General features: G+C 47.2%; 1 protein-coding gene across 1 annotated transcript in view; it reads left to right on the top strand.

The window, feature by feature from the left end:
- Positions 1-12,307, top strand: part of lamc1 (laminin, gamma 1) — a 46,121-nt gene that overhangs the window by 17,677 nt on the left and 16,137 nt on the right. The window contains exons 2-6 of the mRNA XM_076098323.1: positions 1,866-2,170; positions 6,566-6,696; positions 8,058-8,224; positions 10,575-10,763; positions 11,471-11,588. Coding sequence (XP_075954438.1) covers positions 1,866-2,170; positions 6,566-6,696; positions 8,058-8,224; positions 10,575-10,763; positions 11,471-11,588 — 910 coding nt within the window. The remainder of the gene's footprint in view (positions 1-1,865; positions 2,171-6,565; positions 6,697-8,057; positions 8,225-10,574; positions 10,764-11,470; positions 11,589-12,307) is intronic.

A 12,307-nucleotide genomic window follows, 5' to 3' on the forward strand; every position in this document is an offset into this window, starting at 1 on the left:
ATGTTGTGGTTAAACACACAGACTGCTTATAAGAAGACGACGTAGTCGCCGTGACGTCACTCGTTGGTTTGTGGAAGTTTTGAAGCCTCGAGTTCTGCGTTCTGTCCGTCGCCATCTTGTTTTTTTCCAACCAGTGAACAGGAAGTGACCATATCTGGACTGAGGAGGAGTGACGTAGAGACGGCGTATACGTCTCTGGTAGAGACCTGTCAATCACCGTGTAGCCCCGCCCTAAAGCATCCCCTGCTTTATGGTCTGTTTGACTCTAAGTTACTAAATGAAATACTAACTAACAGCTGCTTTGCTCCTTAAAGAGAAAATGACTCATTGATTATTAAAACAGCTGCTGATCGATCTATAAAGCAGAGTCTCAGGCCCGCCTCCTCGTCTCTGTAGTCGTTTTTCATGCTCAATTATTTATTTCCAGTAAAATGTATTCGTTCATGTCTGTAGACACAAGAGTTAAAGTGCTGCTGTGTCCGTTAAACCAATTAGTCCCCGAAGAGTTGCTCTGGTGGAGGACAGGCCTGGTGTGTTTGGACAGAAGTGAACCAGACTCCCCAGTGGCTGTACTGATCTCCTCCCAGTCCGGTCCGGTCCAGTCGAGTCCAGTCCGGTCTACTCCAGTCCAGTCCGGTCCAGTCAAGTCCAGTCCAGTTTCACACAAACAAAATGGTCGTGAGACCAGCCGGTCATTGTTTAAACCAGTCTCCACCCTGCAGCTCAAATGTAACGGCTTCGTTTTAACCTTGACGCATAAAGGTCCTCACAAGTCAGTGACACCTACACACACACACCTACACACACACACACCTACACACACACACACACACCTACACACCTACACACACCTACACACACACACACCTACACACACACACCTACACACACCTACACACACACACACCTACACACACACACACACTCAGTGGGAGGAGGAAGCCGGTGTGTTTGCAGTTGCTTCATTGTTTCCTGTAATAAACTGCAGCCTTTTGTCGAGCGTCCCTTCGGTCCTATCAGCTGCTTCACCTTTATTTGCCGTGGACACAGAGGGGGCCCCTGGGGGCCCCCGGGGGCCCCTGACTGTCAGCACACTGTTTACAGAGCAAACACCCCCCCGTCCCTCTCCAACATGGCGGCGTTCCTTCACGCGCTGACTGACGGCTCTAGGAACACGGAGCTCGACCGGCCTGCTGGGACTCGACCAAGTATGCAGCGAGGAAGCGCCCGGCGGACCCTCGAGAGTCAGGAGTTTAAAGGACCACTTCACATTCCGGCTCCTCGTCTCCCCCTCAGTCCGCTTCCTGCTGAGGCAATAATAATAATAATAATAATAATAATAATCCATCACAGGGAAGTCAACGCTGATGTTTCTGTGCAGCGGCAGCGTCTACGAAGCCTCGAAGCACTTCAGGTTAAACACAACGATGAGAACGTAAACGTGTCAAATACATAGAAATCAATAAATCCAGCCGCATCGTACGTGCTGAATATTTAGTCCATAAATCACTTTGTTCTCAGACGACGTCCAACAAAACTCTTCATCAGCCTTTAAAGTATCATGATGGGACGTTCAGCACTGATCAGCTCTTCTGTCTCCAGCTGGACTTTGTGTCTCGTGTTGCAGTTAAAAATGTAAAAATAACTTCTGAATATCCTGGAAATTTAATTACATTTATTAAACAAAAGAAGTGAATTCATAATGCTGATTTCCTGCAGTGAATGATGGAATGAAGATGTGTAACCTACGCTGGTAATCAGTGTTTAAGAAGTACTTTGATAAAGTACTTCTTAAACACATGAAACGCTTTGTTCTGCAGCGTAGACGTGAGTACTGAATGTGAACGTCTTCCTGTCCTCTGCAGGGAAATCCTTCGACATCACCTACGTGCGCCTCAAGTTCCACACCAGCCGCCCGGAGAGCTTCGCCATCTACAAGCGCACCAGCGAGGCGGGCCCCTGGGTGCCCTACCAGTACTACAGCGGCTCCTGTGAGAAGACCTACCAGAAGGGGAGCCGCGGCTTCATCCGCACCGGGGAGGACGAGCAGCAGGCGCTCTGCACCGACGACTTCAGCGACATCTCGCCGCTCACCGGAGGAAACGTGGCCTTCTCCACGCTGGAGGGCCGACCCAGCGCCTACAACTTCGACAACAGCCCCGTCCTCCAGGTGAGCTGCTCCAACGCCTCCGAGTCAACTATTTATTCTTAGAAGTTAGAAAAAAGCACTCGATCAACCCCTCAGATTATAACGTGGGGCCCTCTGTGGGGTCCTGACGAGGGTCGACAACCTCCGGTTCTCTAAAGTGAAGTCAAAGCTTCATGTGTTAAAGCTGCATTCTCTCTCGTGTCCACCAGGGGGCGACTCCTCTGGTTGTATAGAAGTCTATGAGAAAATGACTCTACTTCTCTCTTGATTTATTACCTCAGTAAACATTGTAAACATGAGTTTATGGTCTCAATCTCTAGTTTCAAGTCTTCTTCAATACAGCATGATGTTCATTTAGTACATTATGGTCTATTTAGAGTCAAACAGACCATAAAGCAGGGGATGCTTTAGGGCGGGGCTACACAGTGATTGACGGGTCTCTACCAGAGACGTCACTGTGACTACGTCCTCTTCTTATAGACGGTCTGTGGTCCTGACCCACAGGTAAGCAGCTCTGGTGAGGCACAAGCTAGCTCGCTAACTAGCCGCTCTGAGTATTGAACCAGCAGCATGAAGTCAGTGTTGTGGTCCCGTCCTGAGTGAACCTGTTGAGAGAAACCAGCCGCTGCTCTCCAGCGTTAACGTGTTCAGAGTCCATATTAATCTGCACTGATGGATTTCATTACAACGTGTAACTGTGCAGCTCATCAGTCCACTTCCTGTCCTCCTTATTCTGCTGAGGAACAGTGGTGATGGGTTTTTTTCCCAGCAGGCCGTTCTGCAGGTCAGGTTGCAGGTTTTCAAGTGTTTTTTTAGTTGCAACTCGTTGCTAGGCGACGCCCCCGGGTTTCCCACTGCAGCAGCAGCTCCGTTTGGCTCGACTGACCTGCAGCTGGACCTCCTGCTCCTCCTCCTGCTCCTCCTCCCTCCCTCCCCCTCCTCCTCCTCCTCCTCCTCCTCCCTCCCCCCTCCTCCTGCTCCTGCTCCTCCTCCCCCTCCTCCTCCTGCTCCTCCTCCCTCCCTGCTCCTCCTCCTCCTTCTCCTCCTCCTCCTGCTCCTGCTCCTCCTGCTCCTGCTCTTCCCCCTCCTCCTCCTCCTCCTGCTCCCCCTCCTCCTGCTCCCCCTCCTCCTGCTCCTCCTCCCTCCTCCCCCTCCTCCTGCTCCTCCTCCCGCCCTCCTCCTCCTCCTGCTCCTCCTCCTCCTGCTCCTCCTCCCTCCCTCCCTCCTCCTGCTCCTCCTCCCTCCTCCTCCTGCTCCTGCTCCTGCTCCTCCCCCCTCCCCCCTCCTCCTGCTCCTCCCCCTCAGTGTGTTTGTGTTTCCATGTTTCTTCACTCTCTCAGCTCGTTGCTTCATCGTCTTCATTCTTCTTCTCTCTTCACTTTGTTGCACAACGTTGAGCTGATTCTTCTTCTCTCGTCTTCAGGTTTTATTGATGATTTTTAACATTTATGAACTTTTAAAAACATAAAGATTCAAAATCTAAATAATACAGAAACCAAGAAGAGAACTGTTGTTTGTTTTCACCGTTATCTTCTCTCTCCCTCCACTGATCCCGGCTACCAACCGCATCTTCACCACATTAGTTCTTATTCGTACGTTTTCTAAAGTAAAATAGAAAGTACCCAGTAGCTCATCAGATCAGATCCTCCAGTGTGAATGTGACGTAATACACTGTGACACAGTCAGAGGAGATATTGAGACTCCGGTAAAGTGAATTTATGTGGAGCAGTTGTGTCTGTTCCATCACACGGGCTGAACGTCCTCCTGGAGACGCCTCCGACCGACAGAAGGAGACGTCTCCGACCGACAGAAGGAGACGTCTCCGACCGACAGAAGGAGACGCCTCCGACCGACAGAAGGAGACGTCTCCGACCGACAGAAGGAGACGTCTCTGAACGAGAGTGAGCACTTGTTGTAGTGATGCATCGTCTCCGTTTAAATGAACAGATTTAGCTCTGCAGCTCAGCTGTAAACTTCCTTATTTGACTTGTTGGCATGAAGCTATTTATACTGAAGCCGGGACTCTTTTAGGAGGCGTCAGACGGCTGTTTGTCGCTCGCTGACATTCCTGCTGTCTGTCATGTCTGAGTGGGAAATAACCCCCAGCTGAGACCAGTCCACCTTAACGGCTGCATTCCACCTTAACAACCGGCCGTCACTCGCTGTGATATTTATTGTGGAGCTGCGGTTCTTTAAAGCTGTGTCACAAGGTATAGATATCTATAGACTTATTAATATAGATACGTTAGTACTCACACCCTTTACTGCAGTAAAAGTACCAGTACACACTACCAACACTACAGTAGAAAGTACAACATATACCTCTGAGGTGTAGTACAGTAGAAAGTACAATATTTTGGTTCTCCAGCTGAAGAGACTCCGCTGGACGTTGGCGATCCTCAGAGGAGTTTCCTCCTCCTGTACCAGAGCTGCACAGATTGATGTGAAACAGATGTTGAGAACCTGCAGCGGCCTGAAGAGCTGCAGCTGCAGGACGATAGAGAAACAGCAGCTGCAGAAACCTTCTCAGCGAGACGGGATCAGGATGTCTTAATTGTATTCATAATAAAAGTTATTGAGGGAAACATCAGATTATTATGAAAAGACAAAACTTTCTAATAAATGAAGAAAGTTGTTAATAGTTCAGACCTACAATGAACGTCCAATGAACGTCTTAACCGGATGAATCAGAACAATCTGTGATTGGTCTTCACTCTGATCAGAGGAAGACGGACATTGAGGGCGAAGCTGCTGGAGAGTTTACAGAATATTAGCTGTGGACATGGTGAGAAGACTGTTTCCATAACTGATGGAATGATGGTCACAAGTCAAGAACCAGGTTGTGGAGGGGTCACCGTATTCTCACTTCCTCTTTCAAACCATCAGGTGAAGCGGTTCACTGTGAGTCACAGCTGAGGGCAGAAAGCTGCTCCACATTCCCAGCAGTTACATGAGGATTTAACATCAGTGTGCTAAAGTCACAAGAGGAGGAAGAGGTTCTACTGAGGAGGACAGGTGGACCTGAACATGAGTCAAACTGCTGCTTCCTCTCTGAACTCTCCAGAGCACATTCATCTCTTTATCTGAATACTTGAAACAGGAGGCAGCTACTAGAACAGTTCCTCTCCAGGTAGGAAGTCACAGGAAGGAAGGAAGGAAGTCATAGGAAGGAAGGAAGTCACGGGTAGGAAGGAAGGAAGGAAGTCACGGGTAGGAAGGAAGTCATAGGAAGGAAGGAAGTCACGGGTAGGAAGGAAGTCATAGGAAGGAAGGAAGGAAGTCACGGGTAGGAAGGAAGTCATAGGAAGGAAGGAAGGAAGTCACGGGTAGGAAGGAAGTCATAGGAAGGAAGGAAGTCATGGGTAGGAAGGAAGTCATAGGAAGGAAGTCACAGGAAGGAAGGAAGTCACAGGAAGGAAGGAAGTCATAGGAAGGAAGGAAGTCACGGGTAGGAAGGAAGTCATAGGAAGGAAGGAAGTCATGGGTAGGAAGGAAGTCATAGGAAGGAAGGAAGTCACGGGTAGGAAGGAAGTCATAGGAAGGAAGGAAGTCACGGGTAGGAAGGAAGTCATAGGAAGGAAGTCACAGGAAGGAAGGAAGTCACAGGAAGGAAGGAAGTCACGGGTAGGAAGGAAGTCACGGGTAGGAAGGAAGTCATAGGAAGGAAGGAAGTCATAGGAAGGAAGGAAGTCACGGGTAGGAAGGAAGTCATAGGTAGGAAGTAATTTATTGGTGGACAGTTCATATCAGATATGGAGAAACGTTTCTACGTGTTTCCTGAGAGCAGAAACAAGCGCTGAGGAAGCTTCAGATGTGTGTTTGTCCTCCAGCAGCTGCTGCGAGCGCTCACTCTGCTGAATGCAGAGCTGATAAGCTTCCTGCTGATGGGGAACACAGCTATCTCTGGCCTTCACTGGTTTCCCATGAGCCTGTGCAACACAGATGGGATGTTGAGCAACGTTCTTTATCCTCGGTCACTGAAACAGCTGTCCGTCAGTGATTCTCTCCATCTGGCTCTCGTAGCATAACGCCAAGAAGATAAATTCCATTTCACTTAAAGATGTCACAGTGGGGAGTGTTTCTGGTGTTGCGTCAGTGTTTCTCAGTGTTTCCCATGTTTCTGGTGTTTCCCACAGCCTGGGAACTAAAAACCACATATCTGCTTGAGGAATCGGGATCCAAGTTTTTTAGCGATTCAAGGAACTTGCATTCCATAAGAATGTTTCTACACATCTGTGTCTGCCTCGGCTGCCTGACTCATTGCACTAGCGCCGCCATCAGGTCAACATGTTCATGTGTCTTTACTTTATGACCTGCAGACCTAAAGACGGTCTTCATCCTCGCCTCCTTTATCTCGTGTGTTGTTGCTGACAGGCCCGATGTCTTAACGCTGCGTCCATGTTGTGTCTTCTACAGGACTGGGTGACGGCCACCGACATCAGAGTGACCCTGAACCGGCTCAACACGTTCGGAGACGAGGTTTTCAACGACCCCAAGGTCCTCAAGTCCTACTACTACGCCATCTCTGACTTCGCTGTGGGGGGAAGGTAAAGGACAGAGGCACACACTGGAGGTTGTAGCTCTCGTGAGGACATAACAGGACTGATTTGGTTCATATTCTGATTCATTCTGCAGCTCCGTGATGCATGTAGTCACAGTGACACATTGAGTACTTCTTTATCTTGTTTGCATGAGAGTGTGAACACGTTTCAGCAGCCTGAGCTTCATGAAACCTGCTCAGAGAAAGGAGGCGTGACTGAATGACTTGAGTGCGGTCAGGGGGTTCTGTGGGTCCTGGTCTTGATGTGTGACTGTGTGGTCTGCGTCCCCGCGGCCTCCACAGGAATCCACATCAGAACTCCTTTTCCTGCACGTCTAAATAAAAGAGAATAAAGGTTTCGACAGCATTACCAGAGTGTTAAACAGGCCGCGCTGCACAGCCTCCACAGACATAATCTGTTTGAAATGTGGAGCAGATTTCCATTACACAGCCAGCATTCCTGGCATTCCTGGCCGGCAGGGCTGGATTACAAGGGAACCGGAATGGGGCGGACCGACCGCCGTGACGGGCGGAAGAAAAAGGGAAGAGTCCTGAGCTGGAGCACCTGCCAGAGCTGCAGAATCTAACCTTTATTTACCCAAAGAGGGGTCTCTCTGTCAGCTCCACCGGGATCTACCTGAACGTGTTCACCTGAGAGCCGAGTGCCTCAGCCAATCAGAGCAGCCCAGTGGCAAAGATATCCCCACAACCAATCAGAGCAGCCCATTGGCAAAGATATCCCCTCAGCCAATCAGAGCAGCCCAGTGGCACAGATATCCCCTCAGCCAATCAGATGTATCCAGGCTTCCTGCTTTAGGATTCCGCTCAATTATTCCAACATTTCCAGACTTGCACCCTGTGATGGACGTGAAACTCTCCTTGATAAATCTCCTTGTAGATACTTATATTTACAGCTACATATACATGTATTTGTATATATGTATGTATACAGTTGTTAAAGTATGGTGTCGATAGCCTCTTTAATACTCCAGTCTTCCTTCTTGTCGTCAGTTTTTCCACCGCTCTCTGCCAAGAAACACCTGAGACAATAAGCAAAGGTGGCTGCTGATCAAGTCCTGTCGTGTTGTGAGGGGCTCTTCCCCCCCGAGGAGGTTTAACAAAACCTTCACTCTGAGCCACGGAGTGGAAAAAGTTCTCAGATGGAAAGTTCTGTCTGTTTTCAGACATATAATATCAGTCGGAGGAGTTTTTAAGGAGATGTGGAGAGCTTTGTGTCGTCTCTCGTTGTTAGTAAAGAGGTGGACGTTAGCCGAGGTAACACAGCAGCCGACGACGGTCTCACAGAATCATGGATGTTGTTGCAGTGTGTGTTGTGCAGGTGTAACAGGTGTGTTTTTGTGCCGTCAGGTGTAAGTGTAACGGCCATGCCAGCGAGTGTGTGAAGAACAGCGGAGGACGGCTGGTGTGTAACTGCAAACACAACACGGACGGCGACGACTGCAACGTATGCAAACCGTTCTACAACGACCGGCCGTGGAGGAGAGCGACCGCCGACAGCCCCAACGACTGTCTGCGTGAGTTTACTGCAGATGCCACTGCTTTACTACAGATACTACTGCTTTACTGCAGATACTACTGCTTTACTGCAGATACTACTGCTTTACTGCAGATACCTCTGCTTTACTACAGATACTACTGCTTTACTGCAGATACCACTGCTTTACTGCAGATACTACTGCTTTACTGCAGATACCTCTGCTTTACTACAGATACTACTGCTTTACTGCAGATACCACTGCTTTACTGCAGATACTACTGCTTTACTGCAGATACCTCTGCTTTACTACAGATACTACTGCTTTACTGCAGATACCACTGCTTTACTGCAGATACTACTGCTTTACTGCAGATACTACTGCTTTACTACAGATACTACTGCTGTACTGCAGATGCCACTGCTTTACTACAGATACCACTGCTTTACTACAGATACCACTGCTTTACTGCAGATACCTCTGCTTTACTACAGATACCACTGCTTTACTACAGATACCACTGCTTTACTGAAGATACTACTGCTTTACTGCAGATACCTCTGCTTTACTACAGATACCACTGCTTTACTGAAGATACTACTGCTTTACTGCAGATACCTCTGCTTTACTACAGATACCACTGCTTTACTACAGATACTACTGCTTTACTACAGATACCACTGCTTTACTACAGATACTACTGCTTTACTACAGATACTACTGCTTTACTGCAGATACCTCTGCTTTACTACAGATACTACTGCTTTACTGCAGATACCACTGCTTTACTGCAGATACCACTGCTTTACTACAGATACTACTGCTTTACTGCAGATACCTCTGCTTTACTGCAGATACTACTGCTTTACTGCAGATACTACTGCTTTACTGCAGATACCACTGCTTTACTGCAGATACTACTGCTTTACTGCAGATACTACTGCTTTACTGCAGATACTACTGCTTTACTGCAGATACTACTGCTTTACTGCAGATACCTCTGCTTTACTGCAGATACTACTGCTTTACTGCAGATACTACTGCTTTACTGCAGATACCACTGCTTTACTGCAGATACTACTGCTTTACTGCAGATACCTCTGCTTTACTGCAGATACTACTGCTTTACTACAGATACTACTGCTTTACTGCAGATACTACTGCTTTACTACAGATACTACTGCTGTACTGCAGATACCTCTGCTTTACTACAGATACTACTGCTTTACTACAGATACTACTGCTTTACTGCAGATACTACTGCTTTACTACAGATACTACTGCTGTACTGCAGATACCTCTGCTTTACTACAGATACCACTGCTTTACTGCAGATACCACTGCTTTACTACAGATACTACTGCTTTACTACAGATACTACTGCTTTACTGCAGATACTACTGCTTTACTACAGATACTACTGCTGTACTGCAGATACCTCTGCTTTACTACAGATACCACTGCTTTACTGCAGATACCACTGCTTTACTGCAGATACTACTGCTTTACTGCAGATACCTCTGCTTTACTGCAGATACTACTGCTTTACTACAGATACTACTGCTTTACTGCAGATACTACTGCTTTACTACAGATACTACTGCTGTACTGCAGATACCTCTGCTTTACTACAGATACCACTGCTTTACTGCAGATACCACTGCTTTACTGCAGATACTACTGCTTTACTGCAGATACCTCTGCTTTACTGCAGATACTACTGCTTTACTACAGATACTACTGCTTTACTGCAGATACTACTGCTTTACTACAGATACTACTGCTTTACTGCAGATACTACTGCTTTACTACAGATACTACTGCTGTACTGCAGATACCACTGCTTTACTACAGAGGTTAAAGTTAAACGCCTTCAAGCCGAACACAGAAACTCATCTCTCAAACATTGCAACAACAATAATGCAGCAGAGTAAATGGGATCAGCAGCTGTCTGGTGGGGCTGAGCCACGGAACAGATCACATGATGAAGTAGTCATGACAGCCCCTGGGGGATTGTGGGAGCTGTAGTTCCTGACGGCTACACATTCATATCACAGATGCATGACTAACAGGGTTCAGGGAAATATTAGTGTGTTTCTTTTCCTCCCACAGTCGACTGAATCCGTCCTGCAGGAAGCTGAGAGTATTAAAACAAACATGTTCTAACTGTTGAGAACGAGTCACTGACAGAACTGCTTCTGTTACAGCTTCACTGCTGCTACTGTTGTACTGTTACTACTACTGCTTCTGCTTTACTGCTGTTACTGCTGTAGAGTACTTGGTACTGCTGTTACTGCTGTAGATTTGTACTGCTGTTACTGCTGTAGAGTACTTGGTACTTTACTGCACATAATAATGCGTTCTGATGTTTCCCGCCCATCTCTCTCAGCCTGCGACTGTAACGGGAAGAGCTCTGAGTGTTACTACGATGCCGAGTTGTACCGGGCCTCGGGTCACGGAGGTCACTGCACAAACTGTGCCGACAACACGGACGGGCCCAACTGTGAGCGCTGCCTCGACTACTACCACAGAGACGCCGGCAGCAGCCGCTGCCTGCCCTGCGGCTGCAACACCGTCGGTGAGTTCAGGGACGTCCGTAAAAGTTATTAAAATGTAACCCCTGTAACTCCACAACATGTGATGTGAGCTGTTAATCAGGGCGCTTTAGAGGAGCTGGTAGGTGTAACGTTGTTACCTTTAGACTGGAGCCATGCTAGCTGTTTACCCTTCATGCTAAGCTAAGCTAACCAGTTGTTATACTGAACATACAGATACAACACCAGTCTTTATCTCAGCAAGAAAGTGAACACAAACAAGTGCTTTTTCACGAGGTCAAGAATGAACGTTAACGCTCATGTTGCAAGTTTGAGTTTCCCCACAAACACTTGAACACATCACAAAGGATTTGTATTAATCACACTTTGCTGGATAATATAATGTACTATTCAGATACTTTTCGTGCTCCTCTGACGTCCCGGGGACAGAAGAGGCTCCGATGAGTGAACATGAGCAGAGAACATGAGCAGAGAACATGTGGAACCGCGGCCATGAACTCACTGGTTTGTGGTTTCTAACAGAGCGCAGCAACAAACCGCTGCTTTAATGTGAACCAGCTGCTGTTTGAGTCCCAGTGACACCAGATCTGTCCTGTAATGGTTTGTTAATGGGAGCTGATTGTTTGCACGTGGTTGACGTTGAATGTGCTGACGGTGTGTGTGTGTGTGTGTGTGTGTGTGTGTGTGTGTGTGTGTGCGTGTGTGTGTGTGTGTGTGTGTTTGTTTCCAGGCTCAGAGTCTCCTCAGTGTGACAACAGAGGAGTGTGTGCGTGTAAACCCGGAGTGACCGGAGAGAAGTGTGACCGCTGCCAGCCGGGATACCACAGTCTGACAGAGGCCGGCTGCAGGTAATGAGTGGAGTCTGGTGTTAATGTCATCATCATCAACACAGCATGTAAACATCTACACACGTTCTTATATTTACTACTTTTACTGGGCGGTTTCTACTCAGGCACACATTTCTGCAGCCGTTTTTTTATTTTATTTAAATGCCATAAAAACATTTTTACACTGTGATATTAATACATTTACTGTAACATAGTACATTTACTGTATTATGTGTACTTGTATACTGTGGTATTGGTACTTTAACTGTAACACTTTGATGAATTCGGTTCTCAGTGAATGATTGATTGAATAACTAATAATCGTTCATCTGTTGAGTGTTTACAGTTTGTCAGAAGAGATCATTTCCTGTCGTCCTCTCAGATATTAATCTGAATCTTTGTGACAAAACAAAACAAGATGTCCCCTTCACCAAACAATAAATCAAATCAAATAACCGGCAGATTTATCAATCATCAGATGAATCATCAGCCTGACCGTCCCGTTCACAGACAGTCTGGGGTGTGTTTAGCCTAGCTTAGCACAAAGTCTGGAAGCAGGGGGAAACTGTTAGCATACAATAATTCAGCTTAATTTACATCTTGATTGTTTAGCAAGTGCAGAAATATAAAAGTAGAAATGAAACAGTGATGATTATCTTTTGAGACTGAGCTTTGAGCGCCCTCTGCTGGAGAGATACGAACATTACAACTTTATTAGAGTCTCTGATTGTCTGCTGGAC

The sequence above is a fragment of the Anarhichas minor genome, unplaced genomic scaffold, assembly GCF_050575085.1.
Source record: "Anarhichas minor isolate MPS153535 unplaced genomic scaffold, ASM5057508v1 ptg000024l, whole genome shotgun sequence".
In the NCBI taxonomy this organism is placed as follows: domain Eukaryota; kingdom Metazoa; phylum Chordata; class Actinopteri; order Perciformes; family Anarhichadidae; genus Anarhichas; species Anarhichas minor.